Source organism: Ostrea edulis, chromosome 1 (genome assembly GCF_947568905.1).
Source record: "Ostrea edulis chromosome 1, xbOstEdul1.1, whole genome shotgun sequence".
Taxonomy (NCBI): domain Eukaryota; kingdom Metazoa; phylum Mollusca; class Bivalvia; order Ostreida; family Ostreidae; genus Ostrea; species Ostrea edulis.
The window spans coordinates 99,847,054-99,874,791 of NC_079164.1; the positions used below are offsets into that span (position 1 = coordinate 99,847,054).

A 27,738-nucleotide genomic window follows, 5' to 3' on the forward strand; every position below is an offset into this window, starting at 1 on the left:
ACAAAACACTAAATCTACATTGTTTTCGCCTAACACCCCCCCCCCCCCCTCCCTTGAAACTAACTATATTGAATACTAAAGCTAATCGATTAACAAGTATTGACATACGATCATAAATAACACTCTGTATACCTTTTCTACTGTTTATTCACAAATGATGGTGTACATTAAAACTGTTTTTCCCAACAACGTGGGGATGTTGGATGACGGAGACTTACGGGAGATACCCCTCCCCCTAACTATATGAATTTAGATTTATATTTAACATCGATCTTTTGATCTCGGAGTTTTACTCATGATCTGTGGCGAAAAAAGGGAGGGAAGCCCTGGCGCTGCTTTAGGGGCGAGATCAAAAGATCGATGTTAAATATAAATCTAAATTCATATAGTAAAATGGCTGAGTACTTTGGCAAATACTTGACTTTCACGTGCCCTCTTCGGAAATCCTGGATCTGCCCCTGAGTCCTGCTTGATTTTCCAACGGTCATACTGATCCAAGCGTAAATTTTAGTTCTCAAAATTCTGGGTCTAGCCACTACACTTTCTCTCACTCCAGACGACATACTGACTGTTTACCGTCTATGCGCATGCGTTTGAAGACCGAAAGGAGGAGACAATGCTTTTCGTACAGGTCATCGAAAAGTATGAATTTTTGCGTAAAATCGAGAATTTTCAACTTTAGATAGATCTAAATGTTATTTTCGCAAAGTCATAGATCTACTTCAACTACGCAACAAAATTTGAAAAAGGTGTGAGAAAATTTTCATTTCATGATTTTTGCGCAAAATGAGCTGTAGTGTCTCTTTAACGGCAAGGCAGTGATTATCCTGAAAAAAAATCTAATAATAGCGAGCCAGCGCGAATTTTTGTTCCCAATCATCAAAAATGGTAGGGTAAGACGATGTGTGACGTCATATCTACGTTTTGACGTCATGAATTAATGCAACGGTGTTTGTGTTATGGAACATAAAATAAAAGCCTTTGTTTTTTCTGAGTCTGGAAATAGCAACCGCTCATGATCAAATCTATCTACCCGTTTCAATTTCTTGGCAAAAACCATGGTGACACCCCCCCCCCTCCTTATGATAACCAACCATGTCACTTCCTATTTACGACTGAAAATTAATTCTAGGCTTGTGAATGAATTTCAGTGTACCCTTACAACAACAAAAGCGAGGGATCAAATGTGTAGCAATTTGTTCAATGATCATATGCGAAGGCTGAATTATTTAATCATCGTGTTAAAACTAGGATTCTGTACAATATCATATTGTTCTAATTTCCTCTTCTGAAACATGCCGGCCGTTGCTACATGGCTATTATATAATTTTTCAGGATAATTTCCGCCTTGCCAGTAGAGTTTTTTTTATGATTTCATCATCTTATTGTGTCATTTTCATTACATTACATATATTCCTCCTATTTTCAGTTTTGAATTAGATGAGTAGAAAGAGTTTTAAAAAATAATAAATCCGCGCATGCGTGTGCAATAGTGTTGGATTTATCAATGTATTTGAATATTTCACCAACAGGAATGCATATATATCTAATGTTTCAAGTTGAAAAGTATTTGAATTATTATATTGAATGCGTTTTATGCGCAGAGGCAGTGTTGTTCACACGTTTAAACAAACTTAAAAGTTTTACGACAAGACTAATGGGCCTTTTTTATCATATGATTAATGACTTTAAAAGATGGAGAGTAGAAATTAAAAAAAAAAAAAAAAAAAAGAAAACGATAGACGCAGTCTAGAGCAGACAGCTCAGGATAAGTCGTGAAAGGTTAAGCAAGTCACAGTGAAGGCAGCAGAAGCTTCTTTTTTTTAAAAAGGCCCACATTCATGTATGTTGATGTGCACGGCGGGTATTCTAGAGTGATTTCATTAAATCTTGCAACAATCTAATGTAAAATCAGATCTCCAACCGTTACAACAATCTAATGTAAAATCTGATCTCCAATCGTTACAACGGTTAGAGAAGATCTGATTTAAATCAGATTGATCTTGCAGAAAACTAATACAGAACTTTAATTGTTTGTGATTTAACATAAAACCAGGGCTAAAATAGGCCGTCTCTGACGCCCAATCCCATTCCTCATGCATGAACTGAGTATCTGGTAAATATATATTGTTATGTCTCCCTTCAAAGAAGAGGGGCACATTGCTTTGCACCTGTCGGTCGGTCGGTTGGTAGATCACATGTTGTCCGCTCAATATCTTGAGAACCATTCACTTGATCGAAATGAGTAGAAGAGGAACCCTGTTGTTTTTCAGGTCAAATTATTCTGGACATAGGAATATATAGCAGCAGAACTGTAGCTCTCTGAAAAAAATATTGTGACGGACAAAGCTACAGATTCATCCCTTATAAAAACCTTCGATTTACGGCGCACAAAAAGCTGAACACGGTTGAGGCCTGATATCGTTGTATTCTTGTGTTGCTGTCACATAAATTTAATATCAAAAAATTCTTAGGCCTAACATATTTTCCTACTATTCTTGTGTCCAAACATACCTTCAAATATTCATTAAAAGCCCCATACGACCCGAAAACTCAGAGCTACAGTTCCCCAGATAAGGAATACACTGCCCGCTCAATATCTTGAGAACCCTTTGTTTGACAGACTTCAAACTTGGTACACTGGTACACCCTAAGTCTCCTATATTTTAAGAATTATTTGCTTGATTGACACCAAAATTGTTACAGAGTAAATTACCCCTATTGATTTTTAGGCTAAATGGTCAATCCACTCTTGACATAAGATAATGTCTGCTCAATATTTTGAATTAATATCAATTAAATGATGTATGTATAGCCCTTTTCAATTTTGCACCGGGGGAGTGGGGTGGGGTTATGTGTTTTACAATTAGGCCTATCTCTTGTTTAATTGAACCTGATCAAAACTCGTTCAAACGGTAGTGCTAATCCTCAGCCTATTAAAAATCCATCCATTTAGGAATGACGTATTCTGATTTAAAACAATACATGTAATTAGGTATTTCGGTATTCTTATAATCTTCATATTTGACTTTTTCGTTGTTGTAATGATACAGTGAAATGGTCATTCACAAGCCTAAAATATAATTAATGATGTTGATCACAATCATTATGATGTCGAAAGTTTTCACAGAAAGAAGTACAGTAATGAATTTCTCTGCCATATTATAAGCCCAAGTGGCAAGGGTGATTTTTATTATCAACTTCAACTCCGTGCTTTAACATGCGTTTTATGACGTTAAAACGGGGCCGTGACGTCACACATCTATCGTCTTGTCACACATTGTGTCGGAGACGCAGGCAAAATTATATCGCTTGGGTTCGAACTTACTTTTAAAGAGTATTTTAAAATTGGAAATTCGACCCAAGCGATATAATTACCTGTGATAGGGGGCCACAAGACTATGATGAAATCGAGATAATCTACATAATTTGAGGGATATGCTTGTACGAGATTTTGATTAGGGACTGCTGTGATTGCTACAAAAAGTCTAGACGAATGTGCAGCTTCAGTTCGGACTTTATAGCCCTCTTTAGTGATTAGAGTTCGCAATACGAGCCGGCGCTTAGTGTTCGCTTTTACCACTATTATGAATTTGATTGGATGTTTTGCTTACAATGTGACCCTACAAGCTTTTGTTTGTTTGTTTTACGAGGTTTTTTCACTAATATTGAGATATCATAGGATCAAATGCTGTCTGACGTGTTTCATACCGATTCTTAAGCCGTTCTTGGCACACTGATTTTGACTGCGAATAACTCCGTTTACCTGATCAGGATATAGGGCTCACGGGCTCCTAGGCACCTGATCCCACTTCTGGTGTGTCCAGGGGTCCATGTTTGCCCAATTATCTATTTTGTATTGCTTATATGAGTTATGAGATTGATCACTGTTCGTTATCTTCACCTTGCATCACCAGGTGTAAACGAATTACCAGATTTAGACTGCTTAATGCTCAGGGTCGTAGCAGTGAGGGTTCTTTAACGTGACAACTCCTGTGGCGACATGATACTTTAGATTGATATCCGAAAGATCGGCGACTCATACTAGCTTCTAAATGCCGAGCGCTGGGCGAAGGGGCTATCATTACATAAGTTTGACGTGGCCGTGGTACTAACAGGACTAAGCCTCACGACCGCCCTGTTATTGACTGAACACTCTAATACTAGGATACAGTAGAGATCCGGGTTACAATAGGTCCTCTGTACACTGTATTTGTCGTAAGAGGCGACTAAATAGGGCGGTTTTTCGGTGGAGTCCGTAAAAACCAAGGTCTTGTGTCACAGCAGGTGTGACACGATAAAGATCCCTCCCTGCTCAAAGGCCGTAAGCACCGATTTATTGAGTTTTGTTTAACGTCCCTTTTGAGAATATTTCATTCACATGGAGACATCACCACTGCCGGTGAAGGGCTGCAAAATTTCGGCCTTTGCTCTGCGCTTATGGCTATTGAACAGGAAGGGATCTTTATCATGTCACACGTACTCTGACACGGGACCTCGGTTTTTGCGGTCTCATCCGAAGGATCGCCCCATTTAGTCGCCTTCTACGACAAGCAAGAGGTACTGAGGACCTATTCAAACCCCGATCCCCACGGGATCGTAAGTACCTAGCATAGGCCTTAAATTTGCAGCCTTTCACCGGCAATGATGACGTCTCTATAAGAGGGAGAAATTCTCCATTGGGACGGTAAACAATATGCAATCGATGCACCTGAGCTACCACGACCGGTCTATACCCTCTCGTATTGCTGTTAAAATTATATGGACTTATTCATTATTAATATTCCTGAAAGTTACTGCTTTCACGCTTCCAATATTGGCATTGAAAACAAAGACAGCACTATTTTAAACACGCAACCTATCTGTTAGTGTTTTAAATCGAAAACCTGATTTTAACCGGACGGATACAACAACACACATGTATCCTGGACTGACGCAATAAAGTACAGCGTGTACTTTGTATACACATGGAGAAGTTAGTCATCGTATTTTGACAAGCATGAATTGTTTATATACTGGTTGTGTACTTATTTTAAAGTGATTCATATTTTATGGCTTTTGGAGACGAGGTAAGAACTCTAATTCATAGTTCCGCTGGAATATGAAAACCCTTTATTTGTTCATTATCAAATATTGAAGAAGTGGTTAATCATGATAACGTCAATTATGTGTGTTCCTGAGGGGACAACGAGCCGAACTTGAAATTCCGAATGTAGTAACATTTTACCTTGAAAAATCTAACGAAAAATGTCTGATTAAGGTCAATTTTAACTGCAAAACCATGATTGTAACGCTTCATTTGTTAAAGTTACTGGGATAATGCTATAAACAATCATTCGGTCTAGTATATTTAACAACAACATACATCTCTTGTATATTGAAACATTTTAGGTCTCACGGCGGCGGGTGTGACCAGTCATCAGAGGATACTTACTCCTCGTAGGCACTTGATCCCACCCCTGGTGTGTCCAGGGGTCCTTATTTGCCCATGTCTTAATTTTGTATTCCGTATAGGAGGAACCACCGCGGTGGTCTACAGGTAGAGCGTTCGCCTCGCATGCAAAAAGTAGGGATTTGAATCCCAGCCGCGACAGACCTAAGTCTTTAAAATAGTTAGAGACAGTTCCATCGCCAAACGCTCGGCATCAGGTATGAATTTCACGGGTCCTCGGAGGTGACCTTAAAAACGGATGTCCCGTGTCACAGTAGGTGTGGCATGCTAAAATAAACCGTCACTGGTCAATGGCCATAAGCGCCGAGCATACTATTAGGCCTAAATTTGAAACCCTTCACCGGTATTGGTGGCGTTTTCATATTGGCACACTGACTTTGACTACGGATAACTCCGTTTACCTGATCAAGATATAGGGCTCACGGCGGATGTGACCGGTCGACAGGAGATGTTTACTTCTAGGCACCAGATCCCACCTCTGGTGTATCCAGGGGCCCGTGTTTGCCCAACATTCTATTTTGTATTGCATACAGGAGTTATGAGATTGATCACTGTTAGTTATCTTCACCTTTCATGGGTGAAAGAATCTCGAGAGAGACATTATACAAAACACAATCAATCAGCCTCACAGTGTATATAGGAGTTATGAGATTGATCAGTTAGTTATCTTCACCTTTTGATTGAGGTAGTTTGGTATTTGATTGTTTAAAATGACGACCTCTCTAAATATGAAATAACCCATAATTGGCACCCAGTTCAAATTAGAAGCCAGTAGAGGTCGAAATATCTTGATTATCTCAAACTATTCTTGCTGCCCTCGTTTGTATTTGCAAAAAAAAAAAAAAACTCTTACCAGTTAGTTTTTCGGCATTACACCAGACAGTGCAGCAATAAATACATTGCTATTGAAGTTTTAATAATGCATTCATGAGGTGGCATAAAATAGCTCACTCTCCTTAGCACAGCAGACTTTCTTGCATTTGATTTTAAAACTAACTCCACGTGTTCATCCCATGAAGTGTTATCTACAGAAACACCGAAATAGTTTAGCCTCTTTCACAAAATGAAAAGCAATGTTTGGCGTTAGAAACTTGTGCAACCTGTGAGATATGCCTCTAAGACTGTTGTGTGTTTGGAGATTATCTAGTTTATTTTTAATCATCCACTCTGCGTCCCACGGGGATTCGGGTTAGAATAGGTCCTTGGTACTCCTTGCTTGTCGTAAGAAGCGACTAAATGAGGTGGTCCTTCGGATGATACCACAAAGAAACCAAGGTCACAGCAGGTGTGGCACGATAAACCTCCCTTCCTGCTCAAAAGCCTACCCGTCAAGCATACGCCTAAATCTTACAGCTCTTCACCGGCAATGGTGACGTCTGTATATGAATGAAAAATTCTCCAGAGGGACGTTAAACAATACTCAATTAATCATCCATTTTAAGGTCTTCATGATGTTTTGATTCAACTGAATCAATATATTTATCAATAACCTGTGAGATGTCGTCTACATAATATTGGTATAACTGACTAATGCCCAATACATTTAAGATAATCCTTAATGTAGAAAATAAAGGTCCTGAAATTGACCCCTGAAGAACACCTTAATATATTCTTCTTCTTTTTTCAGGAAAACACCTCATCTCAAACTAATCCATTCGTTACAATCTGAAAGATATTATTTATGTCGTTTAAAACTATTTTGATAAATTCCAAAAGACCAATTTTTGTGTAGAATAACTTCATGGTTGACTGTATCAAAGGCCTTACACACGTCAATAAATAAAGCTTGTGCAAGTTTTTCATCGTCCATGGTTTTCATGAATTTATCATGACATAATAATACAGTCATCAGTTGATAGTGTTCCTGGGATAAGTCAGTTGATAATGTTACTGGGATAAGTCAGTTGATAATGTTACTGGGATAAGTCAGTTGATAATGTTACTGGGATAAGTCAGTTGATACTGTTACTGGGATAAGTCAGTTGATAATGTTACTGGGATAAGTCAGTTGATACTGTTCCTGGGATAAGTCAGTTGATATTGTTACTGGGATAAGTCAGTTGATAATGTTACTGGGATAAGTCAGTTGATAATGTTACTAGGATAAGTCAGTTGATAATGTTACTGGGATAAGTCAGTTGCTACTGTTACTGGGATAAGTCAGTTGATACTGTTCCTGGGATAAGTCAGTTGATAATGTTACTGGGATAAGTCAGTTGATAATGTTCCTGGGATAAGTCAGTTGATAATGTTACTGGGATAAGTCAGTTGATAGTGTTACTGGGATAAGTCAGTTGATACTGTTACTGGGATAAGTCAGTTGATACTGTTCCTGGGATAAGTCAGTTGATACTGTTACTGGGATAAGTCAGTTGATAATGTTACTGGGATAAGTCAGTTGATACTGTTACTGGGATAAGTCAGTTGATACTGTTCCTGGGATAAGTCAGTTGATAATGTTACTGGGATAAGTCAGTTGATACTGTTACTGGGATAAGTCAGTTGATACTGTTACTGGGATAAGTCAGTTGATAATGTTACTGGGATAAGTCAGTTGATAATGTTACTGGGATAAGTCAGTTGATAATGTTACTGGGATAAGTCAGTTGATAATGTTACTGGGATAAGTCAGTTGATAATGTTACTGGGATAAGTCAGTTGATAATGTTACTGGGATAAGTCAGTTGATAATGTTACTGGGATAAGTCAGTTGATAATGTTACTGGGATAAGTCAGTTGATAATGTTACTGGGATAAGTCAGTTGATACTGTTCCTGGGATAAGTCAGTTGATAATGTTCCTGGGATAAGTCAGTTGATAATGTTACTGGGATAAGTCAGTTGATATTGTTACTGGGATAAGTCAGTTGATAATGTTACTGGAATAAGTCAGTTGATACTTACTGGGATAAGTCAGTTGGTTGGTAGTTTGTTTTACGTCACTTTGGAAACTTTCACTCATATTGAGACTTTACCAGCTGTAGATGAAACACCACAAATTTAGACCCATGCTTACGCCTTACGACCGTAGCAGTGAGGGTTCCTTAACGTGCCAATGTCTGCCGTGACACGGGACCTCCGCTTTTAAGGTCATATCCGAAAGGCCCGTTACTGGGATAATTTAGTGATCAGTTAATAAAGTCACTAGGATAAATCAGGGATCGGTTAGTAAAGTTATTAGGATAATTAAGTGAGCAGTTAATAAAGTTACTGGCATAATTCAGTGATAAGTTAATAAAAGTACTAGGATAATTTAGTTATTTGTAAAGTTACTGGTATAAGTTATCCGTTAATAAAGTTACTTGGATAATTCAATGATCAGATAATCAAGTTGCTAGGATAATTTATTGATCAGTTAATAAAGGTACTGGGATAATTTAGTGATCAGTTAATAAAGGTACTGGGATAATTTAGTGATCAGTTAATAAAGGTACTGGGATAATTTAGTGATCAGTTAATAAAGGTACTGGGATAATTTAGTGATCAGTTAATAAAGTCACTAGGAATCTTATAGTGATTAGTTAATAAAGTTACTGAGATAATTCTGTGATCAGTAAAGTTACTGGCCTAACGTTGGAATCAGTTAATTAAACTGCTGGGGTAACCTAGATTTTCAAATCTTCCCTGGGGAAAGGGGTTTTCAAGACAACGAATGCTTTGGAAGTTTGCCATTAAAACAACGTTTTATACAAATATATACGATAAAACATCGGATGTGTTGATCTCGAACGCTACTGAAGTCAGGAAAGATAAGTATCTAGTTTCATTGAATACTTGCTGCGTGCAGCGACATGAAACTTCTCAAACTTTAAATTTTCGGAAAACCCCTTTACTAAAAATAGAACAGGACGCCTACGGGAATTCTTGTGACAATCCAAAGTAAACACTCGAATAAATAGTTTGTGTGTAATCTACCGAATTCAAATCGCGGCATTATCTTGCATGGTTTGCTGCCTCACGGAGTGGTCGTCTGTGTGTGTACAATAATTACATGTACAATATATGAACTATTAAAAATACTTTTTAGTTCACGTGATTTTTGTTTGTAATACATGAACTTTGAGCGCAGTGGTGGATCTAAAGGGGGGTTACAGGGGTTACAGTTCCTCCTTTGGATGAAAGTTTTTAACAAATTGCTCTTTAGAGGGAAAAGGTACCAAACGTGGTTCACACCTTGTTTGAATTTTTCTGGATCAACCCCCGGAGAGACCAGTCCTCTATACACGTACTTCTCTGATAAGAAGAAAACCCTTATGCTTATCATTATTGATACCAGATTTGAATTGTTTAACAAATATTTGGCCTACAGACCCTTAATGATATTCATACTCATTTTCACTTCGGGCAGTTATTTCACTCTCCTTCGTTGAGAATTAGGGTATGCATGCATCCGTAAAATAAAAGTCGGGTCGTATAATGAGATGTACTCCTTTGATCATAGAAGTCTATTTTTGACTCTTTTTTTTTTACACATGCGTAGGGCCTATATCTCTATCCGTGTGGGGTGTATTGTAAACAGAGGTGGTTTGAAGTTTTACGAACTTGTGTTCCAATTCCATTGTATATTTATCTCACGAAAAGATATGTTCAAATCGAATCTTAATTTTTTAGGTTTCATTTTTAAAAAACAACCACTCAAATATTGTAGACGAGTAGAAAATGTGTCAAAGTAATTTCTTGCTATTCATCAGATTTTTTTGTAGCACTAACACACAAGGATCCCCATGTAGTTGGATTTAAGTTTGCACCACGACCTCCAAGGTCAGGGTAGGTTTATTTCCCGTCCAGATTTTGAGACGTCGACAGCTTTACAAATTCAGACCTATGCTTAGCACTCAGGGCCGTAGCAGTGTGGGTTCTTTAACGTGCCAACGCCTGTCGCGTCCCTTTTCACTTTACATTACTATACAGATGAACCGTTATTGATAATATTAAGAGTGATCTCCATTTTATGAATCATGTGACACCTTGCTACGTCATACAACGTGCGCTTAAATATAGATTATCACGCTGTGAAACAATATAATGGTATTGATTGTTTTAGATTCCTTTGAGACTTTTTCACTCATATTGTGACGTTACCAGCTGTGGGTGGAGTACCACAAATTTATACCAATGCTTAGCGCTCAGGGCTGTAACAGAGCGGGTTCTTTATCGTGCCTATGCCTGTTGCGACACGGGACCTCCGTTTTTAAGGTCATATCCGAAAGACCCATGATTCTAACTTTTATATGCCGAGAGCAATCACTATCTATGTTTACGTCTTAGGTTTTACGCGGCCATAGCACGAGCGGGTCTCGAACTCACGACGTTCTGGTTACAAACTGGTTATGAAACACTCTGGATTTGATCTAAAGTGGCAGAAAATGATATTTTCCCAGGTAGGGTGAGGTGTTTTCCTCCCTTTTTGACCAGTTTTCCTCTGATTTCTGAGGAATTCAGTCACATCCCTGATACTAGAAAACAGATTATCATTCACTTCTATCTCAACATTAGTTATTAACCCAGGTAATCTGACCTTGAAAGTTAAGGTAAAGGACACTAATCTATACGTCATTACATAAGAAAATGAAAATACAGTTGTATAGTAGGCACATTAACATACGGTGTAATGTTGACGTTATAAAATTTAAAGTATCGTACGTACATCAATGAAACACGGCCCTTGACTACATCAAAATGCTGAAAATTCGCTAACAAGTCCTGAAATAGAGGAAAAGCAGTATGGAAATTTTATAAAAGTCAAACTTTGTCTATAAGTATGATATAATGTTGCTCTAGTAGTTTTTACTTGATACATAATTTATTCCATTCAAGTAAAGGATGGTAAATGAACATTGGCTGTTAATTGCAAGTAAAAATTATGCATTTTTCAACATTTTCATTACTTGTAAGTGTAAATCAATTTCAGTAGATCAATTATTTAAAAATGTGTTGTTTTAAGTAATTGGTAGATATTGACAAGGTATTTCATTGTTCATTATACGGTACATTGCATATTCAATGTATAAGCTTTACCAACAGTAAATGTGCATTTGAGTATAGGACATGAATCTTAAACAGCATTCCGTAGATTTATAGGTCCAATATTTATTTTCATCTGCGTCACTGCCATCGTCTCATTGACGCACGACTGCATCAGTCACTGTCATCAAAGACATAGTTGCTCCAATCACGTGCTCCAATCACGTGCTCCGACCAAAATGCTGTCTATATGCCACAAAATGGCTGAAACACGACTGCACATTCCAAACACCCTAGCTCCACATCTACACAAGAATGCCACAGCTTTATACAAACCTCATTATACTTAATGAAAAAGTAAAACTAACGATCAGTCATCAATCTCATAATTCCTATCAAGAATACGAATTCAAGAGTACGGCGAACACGGATTCCTTGATAACCCAGAGGTAGGACCAGGTTTCTAGAAGGATTAAGCATCCCCTTTGACCGTTCACATCCATTATTTTAAGTGCACTTCTTTGAAGAGATATATCAACGTTGTGTTTAATACGGAACAACTCATGAAATTAAATGAATGACTCTTTTTAATGTGTTCTTCAATATAACTTGCTCATGTTCTCAGTTGGTATGTACCAGTAGTGAGAGTTTTTCTAACTGATCTTAATCATTTGTAGTGAAATTATTGGGGCCAATTTCTGAAGCTTCTTTACAAGGAACTTTTGTCTGTTCTTCGCAGTTTACTGCTGAGGCATCGTCGTCGCGTCTTTCCTTAAGCAGGTGTTCAACCCTGGGAAATATTTGTTGCTTAAGGCAATTCCACCCCTATAGAATTAAAGGTTCAATTTTATATTTGATTTTTCAAATGATATATTTTAGTAACAAATAAAAGTGATAAAATAAGTATGATACAGTATTAATAAATTTTTATCAATTAGCACGCATATATCTGTTGTCAACGTCAGAAAATTTCAGTTTTCCTTCTACAGCATTTTCAAAATTTAACCAACAAAAAAAAAAAAAAAAGAGGTTAAAATGATATAGTAGTATTCATAACATTTTCATGAAACTGTTTCTTTAAAACTATACAAAATGTTTGTGAAAAATAAAGGAAATCTAACGTATAATGGATTTGATAAAGAATTTAATGAAAACAGTTATTCCCCTTGGATTCAATATTTTGAAACATGTAATTGATTATTAAAATATAACTTAGACTTTTGAAATATTCTATGGTTAACAAGATTTTTTAAAATAACTATTGAAAAAGACTCCAACAAAATTTATGTTCCTTTCTTGCATGAATCATTGACTTTGCGAAATCTTATGACGTCACAAGAGGGTGGAACTACGTTAAGGCACATACAATTTTTACATAATCGCAAAATGTGACTAAGATATTTCCACCTATGATTTGAAGATCCCGCTATTCAATTAATCTACGAAGTCATATAAGTTATCGTATGTTATATGAGATGGATCCTAAGCGTACGTGGTCATGATATTTGATAATATGGTAACTTTTATGCTTTCAAGCCATCAACTATCTGTAAGCATGCAGTACAGTACCAGTATGACCAACCTGAAGGAACTTTATGATCTTATTTTAATGAAATTTGTATTATCATCCCAATCCTTTTACATAAGCCCATCAACTTGTATATGTAGAAAATATAAATAGTGGAGTTGGGAAAATAAAAAGAAAGACAGGAAAACAGACAGAGAAAGAAAACGAAATTTGTTATTTTAAAGAGTTAAATCAAACTTACTTTTTAAAATTAATATTCTCATCTTTTGTGGACAACTGCTTTTGGGGTTTTTTTGACACGAATTTTGGCATTTCTGCTTGAATTTTGATATCTTCAAGAAAACGAACGGCATCTCGAAACCCTCTGCCCACTACATAATGTCCTCAACTGTAAATCCAGTTTTTGATGTCCTCCATATTAATCTTGATTATGTGAGTCAAAATTGATGCATCATTGTTTCTGAGATCAGTAAGGACAGTTATAAAAGTCATTGCCTATAAAATAGGCGTTCCCTTATGTAGACTAGATAATCTCGGATGAAGATGAACTTTTTTCGATATAAATGCATGATGAAAGGTGAAGATAAGAACAGTGATCAATCTCATAACTTCTGTAAGCAATACAAGAGAGAGAGTTGGGCAAACATGGACTGTTGAGAACCAATATTGCTTCCTTTCCTGATGATCCAAAACGTGAGACAGCTAAAGGAGGAGTTTGGGCTTCCAATACCTCTTCACGGATCACGTGATGAAAACTGGACCAAAATTTTCATCCAACTTTGACACACCGACTTCTCTCTGCAGACTTAATTTTGTCAGGTTGAATAAAGTTGCCAGAAATCTGTTAGAGAGTCCCGAGTCCAACTAGTAAAGAAAAATTGCCAACGTTGTTCTGACATTTCTGGATGGGTATTTTTTATATAATGATGTATTGTCTCATAAGTTTTCCTTCGTCAGGCCACTCAAAGACATTTAGTCCTCAGTGGTAAGGTTTCCTTTGTTGTGAAAATCAAGTTGGTAGTTTTTATTTACTTGACAAGTGAAAGAGCGAGATAACAAACAACCCCACAAAGAATACAACAATAAGCTAATCTTAGTGACAAACGCGGACCCCTACACGCACCAGTAACTTAACTGGATGCGCCCAAGGGGAGTAAGCCTAGCGCCCACAGCCCAACCAAACAACCCTAAATTAAGAACACATCTTTATTTATACTGTTGGTGAATATTAGAATTGAGCTTAGATATGCAGAACGGGATTTTTTTTTTTTTGGATGTCATTGCCCTTTAAGAAATGCTCAGGTGACCGATAAGGCCTGTGGGCCTCTTGTTGCTATTAGTGGCGCGCTATGAACAGTGGGAGAATTTTTTTTAAATAGCCAGTTTATGGAGCTACAATACCAAATGTATGGAACCATGTCCAATTCTAATATATAGATCTAGTTCTCCTAGTTTTTTAAATCTAACATGTTTATACCCAGGATTCTGGTACTTAATTGTGGTCACAATACTACTAAGAAACATTTACTTTCATTTTACATATGTTTAGGAGCCATAATGGGGGTTTGTGAATCAAGTACTTTGCATACTTCTTCCTATTTATAAACGTCTGCCAATGATCACGAAAGGTTGGACATATGTAAAAGTATAAGATATTCATTCCGCCATTAAATTTTCTATAACCCTTTCATTTCTTACTTTAACATGAATAGAGCAATAAATCCCAACCATTGTTTGTTGTATATACTGTTGAGCGTCATTAAAAATATTCAGAGCATATATACATTAAAAACCGGAAAAAAACCTTATAAGATCAAAAAAATATATCGTTATCATTTTTATGCAGCTCTAGTCGTGAAATACTAAATATTCAACTCTTAGTATAGTTTGGTCCCCCGGATATAGATTCGGATCGGGACACTCAGGATTTCTGGATCCGCGCATGATTAATACGCAGTTGCCGTAATATAAGTTCGTAAAACTATCCTTTCATATAGACCTTTTGAGATTTTGTGATAGCTGGGCGCAGCTAGCACATGCAAAACTTACGTGAGACAATCTATTCTTTAAAATTCCGGTGTGTTGTATTACAAAATCTTAAAGGTCTTTAAAAATACATTGACTTCAGTCCCTCAAGCGAGACGGGGTTCTTCTGTATTACCTGGTTCTTCGTTCAGAAAATCGGTGAAATGACATAGTTTTAACTCGTAATGTTCAGTGGATAATGCTGTCCTAAAACCAGCCCTCCATAGAAAGTCACCTTGAACTGAAAATCTATGTAAGTAGTTATCTTAGTTTGTTGTTGATTTTTGTTTGTTTGATTTATTTATTTATTATTTTGGGTTCCTATTTTAAATCTAAATAGAATATGAATACACCTATCAAAGACAAAACCTCTTATGGAAGATTATGGAAGACATTTTTCTTTGACTTCACGATTTAAATACTAGAAGTCCATACCGTGAAACGCAGTAGTAGTCTCTGCAATTATTTCAAGCACTAGCCCAAAAGCTAAATTTCACTAGCCAGACAAAAACTATTAGCCAGGGTCTAGTGGGTCAATATTAGACAATCCCAACGTCATAGATCTCTATCGTCAATTCTGTAGGCTTATGTTACATATCTGACGCCATTTGCAACCCTGTGACATCAACGAATACAGTCTTCCTCTGGTTGATACTCTCATTTACCATAGTCCAAACCCTCATATTTTCATTTCCTCCGGTAAAAGTTTTGATTCTTTGGTTTACTACAGTAAAACTTTGATGACGTCATTCACAGCAATCAAAACTTTTAAACTTTAATCAAATTTAGGTTGGTTGGTTGAATATTGTTTGAAGTCCCGCTCCAGAATTTTTCACTCATATGGAAACGTCGGTGAAAGGCTGCAAACTTCAGGCCTATCCTCGGTGGTAATGGCCATTGAGCAGGGAGGGATCTTTATCCTGCCACACCTGCTGTGACACGGGACCTCGGTTTTTGCGGTCTCATTCGAGGAGCCGCCCCATGTAGTCGCCATTCACGATAAGCAAGGGGTACTGAGGATCCATTCTATCCTGGATCTCCACGGATTTAATCAAATTTTGTGATACTTTTAATAATTTGTCATAAAAATAAGTAAATATGTCAATAAAATAAACATTAAAAGCTAGTAAAATTTTATACCTTCAGTCACTTTAGTCTAGATCTTTATACATACAGCTAAACTGGCACTTTTATTTTATACCTTCAGTCACTTTAGTCTAGATCTTTATACATACAGCTAAACTGGCACTTTTAAGTAAAAACGTTCATGTTTATTTTCTCTAGAAAAGATATTAGTAGTTTGAATCACTCGAGTAAAGAGGTTATTATTTATCTAACCTAGTAAATAAATATTGATTCTTTGAATTTGTGAAGATTTATAAATCTAATAAAGTATTGTGTATTGTAATTTTAAAACGGAGGCAATTTGATTAATAACCAATTAAATATATGCATGCACTGAAAGTCATTACAATGTGTGTTCTAATTGAGCGCAAGTTATCTTATATTGAGTTTGAGTTTGAATTATATCAATGTTAAGGTTACCATTTGAATTTCATTCATTTCCGCAAACATGTAAACAACGCAGAAAAAAGATCTCGTCCGAAATAGAGGAAGTGACGTGTTACTTCACCACGGTGTTTCCGGCAACTGTTAGAAAAAGATAAGACGGGACACACAGATATTTTAAGGAGGTATTCTACATCATCATGACTGCCTTCTTTTTAAAACACGAATGAAAATATAAATATCAGCAGTTTCTACTCAGTAGCTCAGTCGATTAACCTGACCACTGCTGATCTGTAGATCGCGGGTTCGAGTCCAGCAAGGGCTTTAATTTATTGTTCCAGATTTTCAGTATCAAAAATAGTCTTGTATATATCCTCCACTTTTCATCCATACCTAATTTCTCTGATGTGTTATTTCTCTTTAACAAAAAAACAAAAAAAACAACAACAAAAAACAGCAACCCAAATTGCTAATTTCCCTCAATTTTTGTACATTCCCACGACACCGGTCGCTGTAGATTAGTGTAAGGACGTAGGTGGTAAGCTCAAATTCTACTTTTTATTCCGGCGCCGCGTCATCAGCCTAGAACGTTTACTATAGGTAGCGATCTCTCCATCCGAGAGAGGTCGACATTCAAATGAACTCTGTGTGGGATTCTTTGTTTTGATTTTGTTGTTGTAGTTCTGTCTATGCAGATTTTTTTTAAAGTCACGAGTCTCTCAGATAAGACAAATGCTGTGTCACGGGAAGCGTGGCATGATACAGAATCCCCATTGTTATGGTTTTCATATATAGGTCAAAATTTGTGGCACTTCACGCTGTTAACGTTTCTACATGAAAGGAAAATTCTAATATGTGATGTGAACCAATAAACAAATAAATTAAACAATAAATTAATACACTAAACAACCAACAATTCAGGTAAACAATAAAAAATAATAATAATAAAACCGTGACAACACATTACATTCTGATGAAAGACAGTGAACTTGGTATACAAAACTAGTTGTATTCGGCGCGCCCGCGCGTCAATTTCCCAGTAGAATTTGCTGTGGTAACACTCAAATGAGCTTCATTTTCTTTACTTTTTAGCTTGTTTTTTACGGAAAAGGCTTACGCAAATATCGAGCCCAATCAAAGCTTTTTTCGAAGACAACAAATTAATGATACTTAGTGTCTTTTAGCTATCGGTATATATTTTGCCCTAAACTGTTTATATTGATATGAGAATTCGCAATTTTAGCTGCTATGATAGGTTTCCAGTTTTATGACAAATGTTTATTTACTAAATGAATGAATAAGAATCCCTCCCCAGTGTCTAAATATTAATCAGCCGTCAGACTTTTATCAATTGTTATGTACATAATTCCTACTCATATTGTTGATATAATATTTTTCAATATATTTACCATGCCTAGGCCCATTTGAAGCCAGAGCCCCGAAACCGCGCATAGACTACCCTAACTGGTTCTTGATATATTGATATATAGACTGGCCAGTATTTGCATTATATATGAGAATTGGGTTTAATTTATACATTGACGTACAGTACGTTCTTTAGAATAGATCATTGTTAAGCCACAGGCCTTCGGGCATGGATTATGTACACACCCTTAAATTTTTTATTCATTTTTTTTTTTGGGGAGGTGATCTGAGATCAACAAATTTATTTTCTTTTTATACTTAAGTTTTGTAAATATACATTAAAGATTATTGAAATCTCTGTTACGTATTAGTACAGATCTCGTTATCAGTGATGATAGCGAGCGAAGCTCGCGTCGCAACGCGACGAGCTCGCTCCAATGATTACGCAATTGAGTCACGTGGTTTGCTCTTCATCAGCTGAAAAATGATGGGGACTACTCATAATGCCTCCGGGAAAATGTCGCCGTCACTGCAGTATACTTCATTGACAACCTCGTAGATAAAACAAATAAATAGTTTGGAAAGTACCACAAATGATTTTAAATTTCAAACAAGCTTTCCCATACCTTTGTACGTTTTGTTGTGGATAATTGATTGGTTTGAAAGAAAAAAAAGTATCGCAGCTAATGATGACGTCACAATGCACTGTTTACATCAACCGCGTTATATTTCCCGCGTTAAATGAAATGCCTAAAGTCGTGTTGTAAGATGTCATGGGTCTTCGCTCGTCTCAACGGTCACACCGTATACATATTATTTCTTCTTACAATCGCTGATCCATCATGCCTCAAGTGCCTGTGTATATGTTAAAACTACTCCTATTGTGATCATTCTCTACCCAGAGTTCCGTATGTGAAGCTTGCGTAACGCGCCCTCTGGTGAGAGAATGCTATTGTGACCTCACTACGTGCGACTTCTGGTGAAATATCGAGCCCGAAACGTAGGATTAATAATAAGCGATAAATATTCTTCAGAAAAATTGTGACACGTGGACGCGCGGGCGCTAACCGTATACAAAACAGAAAGATATCGTTTGCATTTTTATACCTATAAATCTGTATGTCGTCATACCTGACATTTGTTGTAAAAACGTTACATTTTAGAGGTAATTTTTCTCATAGTCTTGGCTACAAAAATCGAAATGCGTAGAATATTTTCAACTTCTTTAGGATTTTTTACCGCCGGATGGTCTAGAGGTTAGAGCATTCGCCCCGCATGCGGAAGGCCGGGATTCGAATCCCGGCCGCGACAGACCTAAGTCGTTAAAACAGTTAGTGACAGTTCCATCGCCAAACGCTCGGCATCAGGTATGAATGTCACGGGTCCTCGGAGATGACCTTAAAAACAGATGCCCCGTGTCACAGTAGGTGTGGTACGCTAAAGAACCCTCATTGCTCAATGGACCACCGCGGCGGCCGAGAGGTTAGAGCATTCGTACCGCATGCGGAAGGCCGGGGTTCGAATACCGGCCGTGACAGACCTAAGTCGTTAAAACAGGCAGTGACAGTTCCATCGCCAAAAGCTCGGCATCAGGTGTCAATGTCACGGGTCATCGGAGATGAACTTAAAAACGGATGACCCGTGTCACAGTCGGTGTGGCACGCTAAAGAACCCTCACTGATCAATGAGCATAGGCCTAAATTTGAAGCTATTCACCGGTCTTGGTGACGTCTCCATATGAGTGAATTTTTTATTAGAGCAAGACGTTTAACAAAATACAATCAATCAATCATTGCTCAATGGCCGTAAGCGCCGAGGAAAGGCCTAAATTTGAAGCCCTTCACCTGTCTTGGTGACGTCTCCATAAGAGTGAAAAATTCTCGAGAGATACGTTAAACAAGATTCAAACATGCATATGTGCAATGATCGTTTGTGGATGATTCGTTCACAAAAATCAGAAGTCACTTGAAAAAGACGACAAGAAGATGTCCTCCAATCCCACCTTGGACCATGTAAACAAACATACCCTACAGCGAACTGATTTAATGATCTTAAACCTAGTTATCTCCGCGGATTGGCCTCATTGACATCAGATAAAATGTATGAATGCTTGGGACTCGTAGATGTAACCTCGCCGTTATGATCATGACCGATTTTTTACTGTGACTAATGTCTAACGGAAGTGACGTAGTTAAAGGTGTAAAAGAGGTAGGCATATTTACTAAAGACCTGACTTTCGTATTAAAGATACTTTTTTTATGATCGTATATAGATGTACGTCTCAACAATAGATTGTTTCGAATTAGCATGAACTGTTCATATATATGGGGGTTGTGCAATATTTTTAATTGTAAAATCTGATTTTTATTAGTCTTTGTTTATGTGAGTAGGCACTTATTTTGCCCGGAAAGACTGCAAAACATTAAATACCTTGTTAGATATTGATCAGAAAAAGAAAAATATGATAATTTTTTTTATTTTTCATCGCTCGGTTAACAGCCTCTTTTAATTTTTCATGTCACATGAATTTTCATTTTATACTTACAGAAAAGGGTTAAGTTTTCGGTGACAAACGGAGAACTCCATATTTAAGTGTTTTAAAAACGACCATATATTATCTTTTAGAAATTGAAAATATGAAAAGGGACCTTTCTTCTCCCAATTTTAAACTTAAGTTCATACTTCGTTGTGTAACAAGGTCTTTCGTCTTGTGCAGCTCTCTCAACACGATGGCCGGAAGCAGATAATCAGAACGTGCCGTGTGCAGTTTTTGTTTCAAAGTTAGCATGATATTTTGCATGTTTTATATAACACTCCAAAAATAGCCTTTTAAAGCGTTACTTTTTATATTTCGTTATTTAAAAGTTGGTTCCTGGACGGTTGACTGAAATCTAACACATGCACTCAGTATCATTCTAGCATGTGGTGATTATTTAATTCGTTTATTGCATTTCATTTCGAGAATAAGTCGCACGTTTTTGCAGTCCTGGTAGGTTGTGTTAAATCAAACAGGCCTATCATGATAGTCCGTAAACCGATAACACCCGCCCTTTGTTACCGCCGTACCACCGTCAGAAAGACACCCAGGTGTACTAGATAAGATAGCAGGATTAAAGGCCATTGTCATTATATACCCTCTGCAGAGACAATTTCTCGCTTAATAACTAACGTACATCTATATGCGAACTTTAAAATGTAGTTAATTATCATGTTATTAAATGACAAGCCACGCCGTGGATACCACGGTGTATAGTGATATTGGCGAGCCGTTTATCCAATGGTCTATCTCCCACTCTTGTAGCGACTTTATTGATTGTAAGCCGGAGAATTGTCACATGACCGCGAGCTTCCTTCCTTTCCTCCTAGTCATTATTTTCTTTTTCGTTTGTTTACATCATAGTCATTTTTTGAGGGAAGCTGTTTATTTGTAGCGAGGATTTCTGCATTGGGTGTCACATGCTCCCTGCATAATGGAGACGTGCACGGCCACTAAGGTAACAGTTCATGTTCGATTTTAGCGTAATGATCGATAATCTGTAGTCATCATTAATTCTCTACTCAACGTGTCGAAACATCATTGGTTTTCCAGTGTATCTAAGAACCGTAACATAAAACTAACATCCATATACTGGCGTGTACAATCATGTCCTGTTGTCCAATGTGTTCTGTCTCCTGCAATGTGTGGGATATTATTTCATTTGGGTGCAAATCACTTCTCATATATATATAAGGTAGGCATGATGTACTTAGTCGCAAGATTTGCTGTCGATGCTGAAGTGCTACGTATCACAAATAAGTGTGTAATTTTTCTGCATTTCATACAGTTTTTTGCATTAAATTATAAGGAGCTGGTTTGATGAATGCAAACAAATGGGTCTGTAACGAAAACCTGAAGAGATTTTTTAAAACCTGTTTTCTTCTGCAAGTGTATAAAATTGATTTTCTGATTCTTTGGACATTCACACCTAGGTATGAATTAAAATTTGTCATTTACCCCTTTTGAGTTTATCACCTACGTTCTATGATTCAGGGCCGTGAATGCCACAGTGGAGAACGGTAGTTCCCTCCTCTAACTGTTCAGCAAATACATTTATCTTATTCATCATCATTTTAAAAAAAGAATACTTACACAGAGAAAACAAACCAACCAAAAATTTGAAGAAAAAACCCCTAGAGTTTGCAATTTCATTGAAATTGGACCGAGAGCACAAACACTTATATTGCATATCCCTGTAGGAAATAGAGTTACTTAGAACACATTACCCCCTTAAAACACTATAGATACTTAAAACATCAAAGTCTTGCAATGTCCTAAAATCAAGGATTTTACATAGGAGGTCTTCAAGATTTCCACCCCACTCCCGATTTACTGCCTCTCCCAGATTAAGGGTCAATTTACGGTCTCATTCAGATTTGTATGACTTGTCTCTCTCTCTCTCTCTCTCTCTCTCTCTCTATATATATATATATATATATATATATATATATATATCCATTCCTATATCAAAAGAAATTTTAAAAAGAATTAAGTCACCAAAATAGAGCAAAAGCAAAATGTAATGTTTCATATAAATACGCTCATAAAATCTTTTTTCTGCGTCGTTTTAAGATTGTGGTGTCACTGAATATGACATGTGCGTAAAATATAACTACCCGTACAAGCAAGAAAGAATGTCTTTTGCGTATCTGACAGATCTTTGTGATGGCATGTGATATTTCAGCGAGGGAAATGTTTCCTCATCTAGCACTGCGAACTCTTTACATTGCAAATAATGTGCAGCAACCTTGTAAATATGATCTCGTGTGACGTGCAAACAAAACTTTCCAAGAGGACAAAAACATGTCGGGTTTTATACGCCTTTTAAATGTTGTAGGAAGAACAAGCAGGATGTTTTCGGTAACTTACCGTGTTTTGTGTGCTGTTTTTTTTTTTTTTTTTTTTTTTTTGTGTTGCTCGATACAAGATACATTTCCTGAGTCCATGGATTCCACATTTATTTATACAATACATTTACTTTGCTGAACAAATGTTGATTTAGAAAACTGATGTCAGTTGGTCATCATTGTTTTAAAAAGTTATAGCTCATTTTGGTGAATTTTCCCCTCCCCAAATCATCTTATTCCTTTCTAATATCACCAAAAAATGTTAAATGTAGGATGCTTATCAACTTTAAAACGATTGCATGTTCGTCAAAAAAGGGGAGTCAACTTATGTAACAGATTGAATTTCTGTTCAGAAAGTAAAAATTCAAGGGACGTTATTTGAAGATTATCGTTTTAAATTTGGAAATACATGCTTAACATTGTTATTATTTACAGAAAGTGACATGAATGAGTCATTTGGACTCATTTTAATTCTTTAAGAAATTGAACTTTATGACTTTTACTATCGCTTTATGGACTGCCTGAATTCTTTAATTGATTATATTTTGTAATAGGCGCATAAAAGACGTATTGAATGACATTTGCGAAGCAAAATATTCTTCCATACGTTGCTCATTAGCAGACATTGTATATATATAGTGAAGAATCTTTGTTCTGGGTGATCGTTAGAAAAGTTTATTTGTCATGCATTATTTGGTAACAAGATATCAGAAAATCAACTGTTTTAAAGAGATTTTGTCTGCGGTCTAGGAAATTTTAAGTCAGTTGAGCAGCTAAATATTCTATGAATAAAAATAGATGTGATCTGTTTTCTTTCCATTTCAGAGCACTAGCCAGTGTTGGTTATACAAGAAAAAGTCTGATACACACAGGAAAAGTTCATTCTTAGAAAGAGGGGTAGAGGTAAACCCATCCACTCCCGTAACATGTCGCCATCCTTTTTACTACAATATTAATAAACACCAGGCATTACAGAAGCGCATTTATTGGGTGGAATCCACCTACATTTCATCACCCATACAGAATTCTACGTCTTCGATAAAAATTAAGTTTAAGTCGTGTTGTAATGGTCAATATAACATGGAGCCAAAGAAACGGAGTCGCAAATCAGGAGTTAAGAATACTAGTAAACAGTGTTCCAATACGAACACCGAGGGGACTGAAGTCATGGAACCATTCATTGACAAATTTTCCCTCATCAAAGCAAGAAGACATAAATCAGAGCAGATTTATGATAGGAAAAAGATGTTCAAAGCAAAGAATCCATTTAAAGAAAAAGAAAAATTGCCAATTTCAGAGACTGTAGAATCTGTTGTTAGTGAAGGACACGTAAGACAGGAAGGAAAAGATTCAACTGCAGAGATGGATAATGAACATTTGACAATTAATCTGAAGCGTGTCGGTATAAATATCAACGAAGATAGAATTGAAGACAAATTATTGGATAGTGGTCTTTCCCATTTCTTTAAGAAAAGGCCAAACATATCACTAGAGCGAATAAATCGGAAAGATCTTAAAGCTCTTAGTGAAGATGGATTCATTAAAACTGAAAATTGTGATCAAACAAATAAAGAGAACAAACCGGACGAGACAGAGGATTGCCAGTGGAAAACTGCATCTACAAAAAGTATGATGATTACAGCGGAACACCTTAGCAAGCTTAAGTCCAAGCTGAAGAAAGTTTCATACAAGAGGGTCAAGGAAAAAATTCGATCCAGCAACAACAAATCTGCAAAAGACCATGTGCCGAATGAAAAGACACTGTTTCGGGACGAAGCTCCAAATATCCTGGATGACAATCAGATTATAACAACCTTAGATTCCCCAGAAAGTCCCCAGCCCCCAATTTTGATCCCTGAATTGAATCTTTGTGAAGATGATGTTAACAGTTTCGACGGAGACACCCCATTTGTTTATCTGGAAACGAAACCAGATGTAGAAGAATTAAAGAGACAAATACATTTCGAATCATCTGAAAATTCTTTGAATGAGAAAAGTTTAAACGAGAAAACAGATGACACTGTGGAAAACAGCATAGCAAGGAGCGATTGTCAACAATTGGAAGTTTTCGTTTGCAAACAGTCGCTAGAAGATAGTTCCAGAGACGAAATTGACAGTATAGACAAATTAGACTTCATGCTTGCAAGACAAATGCAAAATGAAAATAATCAATCAGATGAGTATAGTGAAGACATTAATTCCGGTAGCGAGTCAATTTGTATGTCAGAGACAAATTCTCCGTCACAAGTACAAAAAATACCCATTTTTGAAAATCAAGTGCCAACAGCTTCATCCACATGTTCAATAGATCATTGTAGTACCACATCTAAAGAAACCACCATTGATCATTCCATTTCTCATCCGCTCAAAGACAGAAGTTCACCATCAGACTCTATTCATAATCGCGAAGTTATTCCCATCGAAACCGCTGCAGAAGTGCAAACCATAGATACAGAAAATGGTTTGACTAGAATGAGTTGTGAAACGCTGAGTATTAGTCATGGAGACAGCAATAATGCGGATTCATCCCCGAAAGATACTACAGAAGTTGTAGATACTGCCCCCCTCAGTACAGAGCCAAATGCTGTATTCCCTCATAGAAATAATGCATCAGAGTTTTCGCATTCCATCCCTTCACTTGCAAATGGAAGTCCAGCATATACTGAAGTAGCAGGAAGGTTTGTTGCGAAAGAGCCAAATGAAGCTGCCTGTGTGAACGGGTACGATAGTGATGCAACGTTAGTATATGATGAAGACGATGATGCACGTGACGTGACCATGGGCGACAAGCTCGTGAAAAATAATCGTCTCAACCAAAAGTTTTCCATTTTTTCTCAATCACATTCAAAGTTAAAAATTCGAGATTCTGTTGAAGTTAAAAGTCTAAAGAAAACTGTTTTCAAAAAAGTGAATTCGCGAAAAACATGTGATAAACCTTTGAAAGCGAAAAGCGTTTCGTCAGAAGAAAGAACAGTTATTTCAGACAAAAGATTGAAAGTTAAGACAAAATGCCCCCGACGTAAGAGGCACACGGTGAATAAAGAAAGCAATAGCGAAGATTTGACACTCATCATATCATCTGGCAAGAAGAAAAAGAAGAAAGCAAATAAGAATTTAAATGGTGTCATAAAATTGCATGACGTTTTCCACTTTGAAGACAGCAATGAAGGAGAGAAAATGGATAGTAAAAAGGTTTTGCCATCAAAAAATAATGGCAAACATTTCCTGAACGAAAGACCAGAAAGAAACAATGGAATGAAAAATAAAAAGGTACCCCAATCAAGACATAAAGCAAAGACTAGAAAAAGCCGAAGACGGATGAAAAACAAAGCTTGTTCGGTTTTAGACAGTATGGGTAAGTACAGGTTTCAGGTATGATATTTTGTGGTGAATAACCACTTAATTATCTACCTAAGAAATAAATTTATATCGGGTAAGTACATGTCATTCCCGCCTTCTTTAAAGAAGTGTATCATGTAAAGACGAATATAAACATTGTATTGTGTGGGAGGAATATAAACATTGTATTGTGTAGGGAGGAATATAAACATTGGATTGTGTAGGGAGGAATACAAACATTGTATTGTGTAGGGACGAATATAAACATTGTATTGTGTAGGGACGAATATAAACATTGTATTGTGTAGGGACGAATATAAACATTGTATTGTGTAGGAACGAATATAAACATTGTATTGTGTAGGGACGAATATAAACATTTTATTATATACTTTCAATTTCATCTCTTCTTTTTTCTTTAAAAGTTTGCGGGCATATACCACACGATATATGCCCGGAAACATTCCGGCGCGCAAACATTACGTCACAATCAAATTTCTACGCCGTTAATTTTCAAATTTTTCGTGTTCTTCATCTGTTACTCAGTTAAACCGATAAAGTTATTGTTAAAAATAAAATTATTGGTTAGTTTCTAAATGAAATTGAAAGTATATAATAAAAAGGTTATAGACTTTGTATGGGAAATATGACGACCTCGTTTTTTGTCGCGAACGGACCTCGCAAGCTCGGTCCGTCTACACGCCAAAAAACTCGGTCGTCATATTTTCCCATACAAAGTCTATAACCTATAAGTATTGTGTAGGGGCGAATATAAACATTGAATTGTGTAGGGACGAATATAAACATTGTATTGTGTAGGGACGAATATAAACATTGTATTGTGTAGGGACGAATATAAACATTGTATTGTGTAGGGACGAATATAAACATTGTATTGTGTAGGGACGAATATAAACATTGTATTGTGTAGGAACGAATATAAACATTTTATTATATACTTTCAATTTCATCTCTTCTTTTTTCTTTAAAAGTTTGCGGGCATATACCACACGATATATGCCCGGAAACATTCCGGCGCGCAAACATTACGTCACAATCAAATTTCTACGCCGTTAATTTTCAAATTTTTCGTGTTTTTCATCTGTTACTCAGTTAAACCGATAAAGTTATTGTTAAAAATAAAATTATTGTTAGTTTCTAAATGAAATTGAAAGTATATAATAAAAAGGTTATAGACTTTGTATGGGAAATATGACGACCTCGTTTTTTGTCGCGAACGGACCTCGCAAGCTCGGTCCGTCTACACGCCAAAAAACTCGGTCTTCATATTTTCCCATACAAAGTCTATAACCTATAAGTATTGTGTAGGGGCGAATATAAACATAGAATTGTGTAGGGAGGAATATAAACATTGTATTGTGTAGGGACGAATATAAACATTGTATTGTGTAGGGACGAATATAAACATTGTATTGTGTAGGGACGAATATAAACATTGTATTGTGTAGGAACGAATATAAACATTGTATTGTGTAGGGCGGATATAAACATTGCGTCATGCAGTGAGGAATATAAAAGTTGTATCGTGTAGGAACGAATATCAACATTGTATTGTGTAGGGCGGATATAAACATTGCGTCATGCAGTGAGGAATATAAAAGTTGTATCGTGTAGGGACGAATATCAACATTGTATCGTGTAGGGATGAATAT

At 36.7% G+C, this 27,738-nt stretch overlaps 1 protein-coding gene across 3 annotated transcripts in view; it reads left to right on the forward strand.

Moving 5' to 3' along the window:
* Positions 1-4,942: 4,942 nt before the first annotated feature.
* Positions 4,943-27,738, forward strand: part of LOC125670541 (uncharacterized) — a 56,196-nt gene continuing 33,400 nt past the window's right edge. Inside the window, exons 1-3 of one of the 3 annotated variants that reach the window (XM_048905763.2) lie at positions 6,898-15,221; positions 21,274-21,336; positions 23,552-26,081. In XM_048905763.2, coding sequence (XP_048761720.2) covers positions 21,313-21,336; positions 23,552-26,081 — 2,554 coding nt within the window. In that variant the 5' untranslated portion in view covers positions 6,898-15,221; positions 21,274-21,312. Of the gene's footprint in view, positions 5,070-6,897; positions 15,222-19,945; positions 20,051-21,273; positions 21,337-23,551; positions 26,082-27,738 lie in introns of those variants that run through there. The other 2 variants (XM_056140635.1, XM_048905772.2) reach the window with 2 other exon arrangements.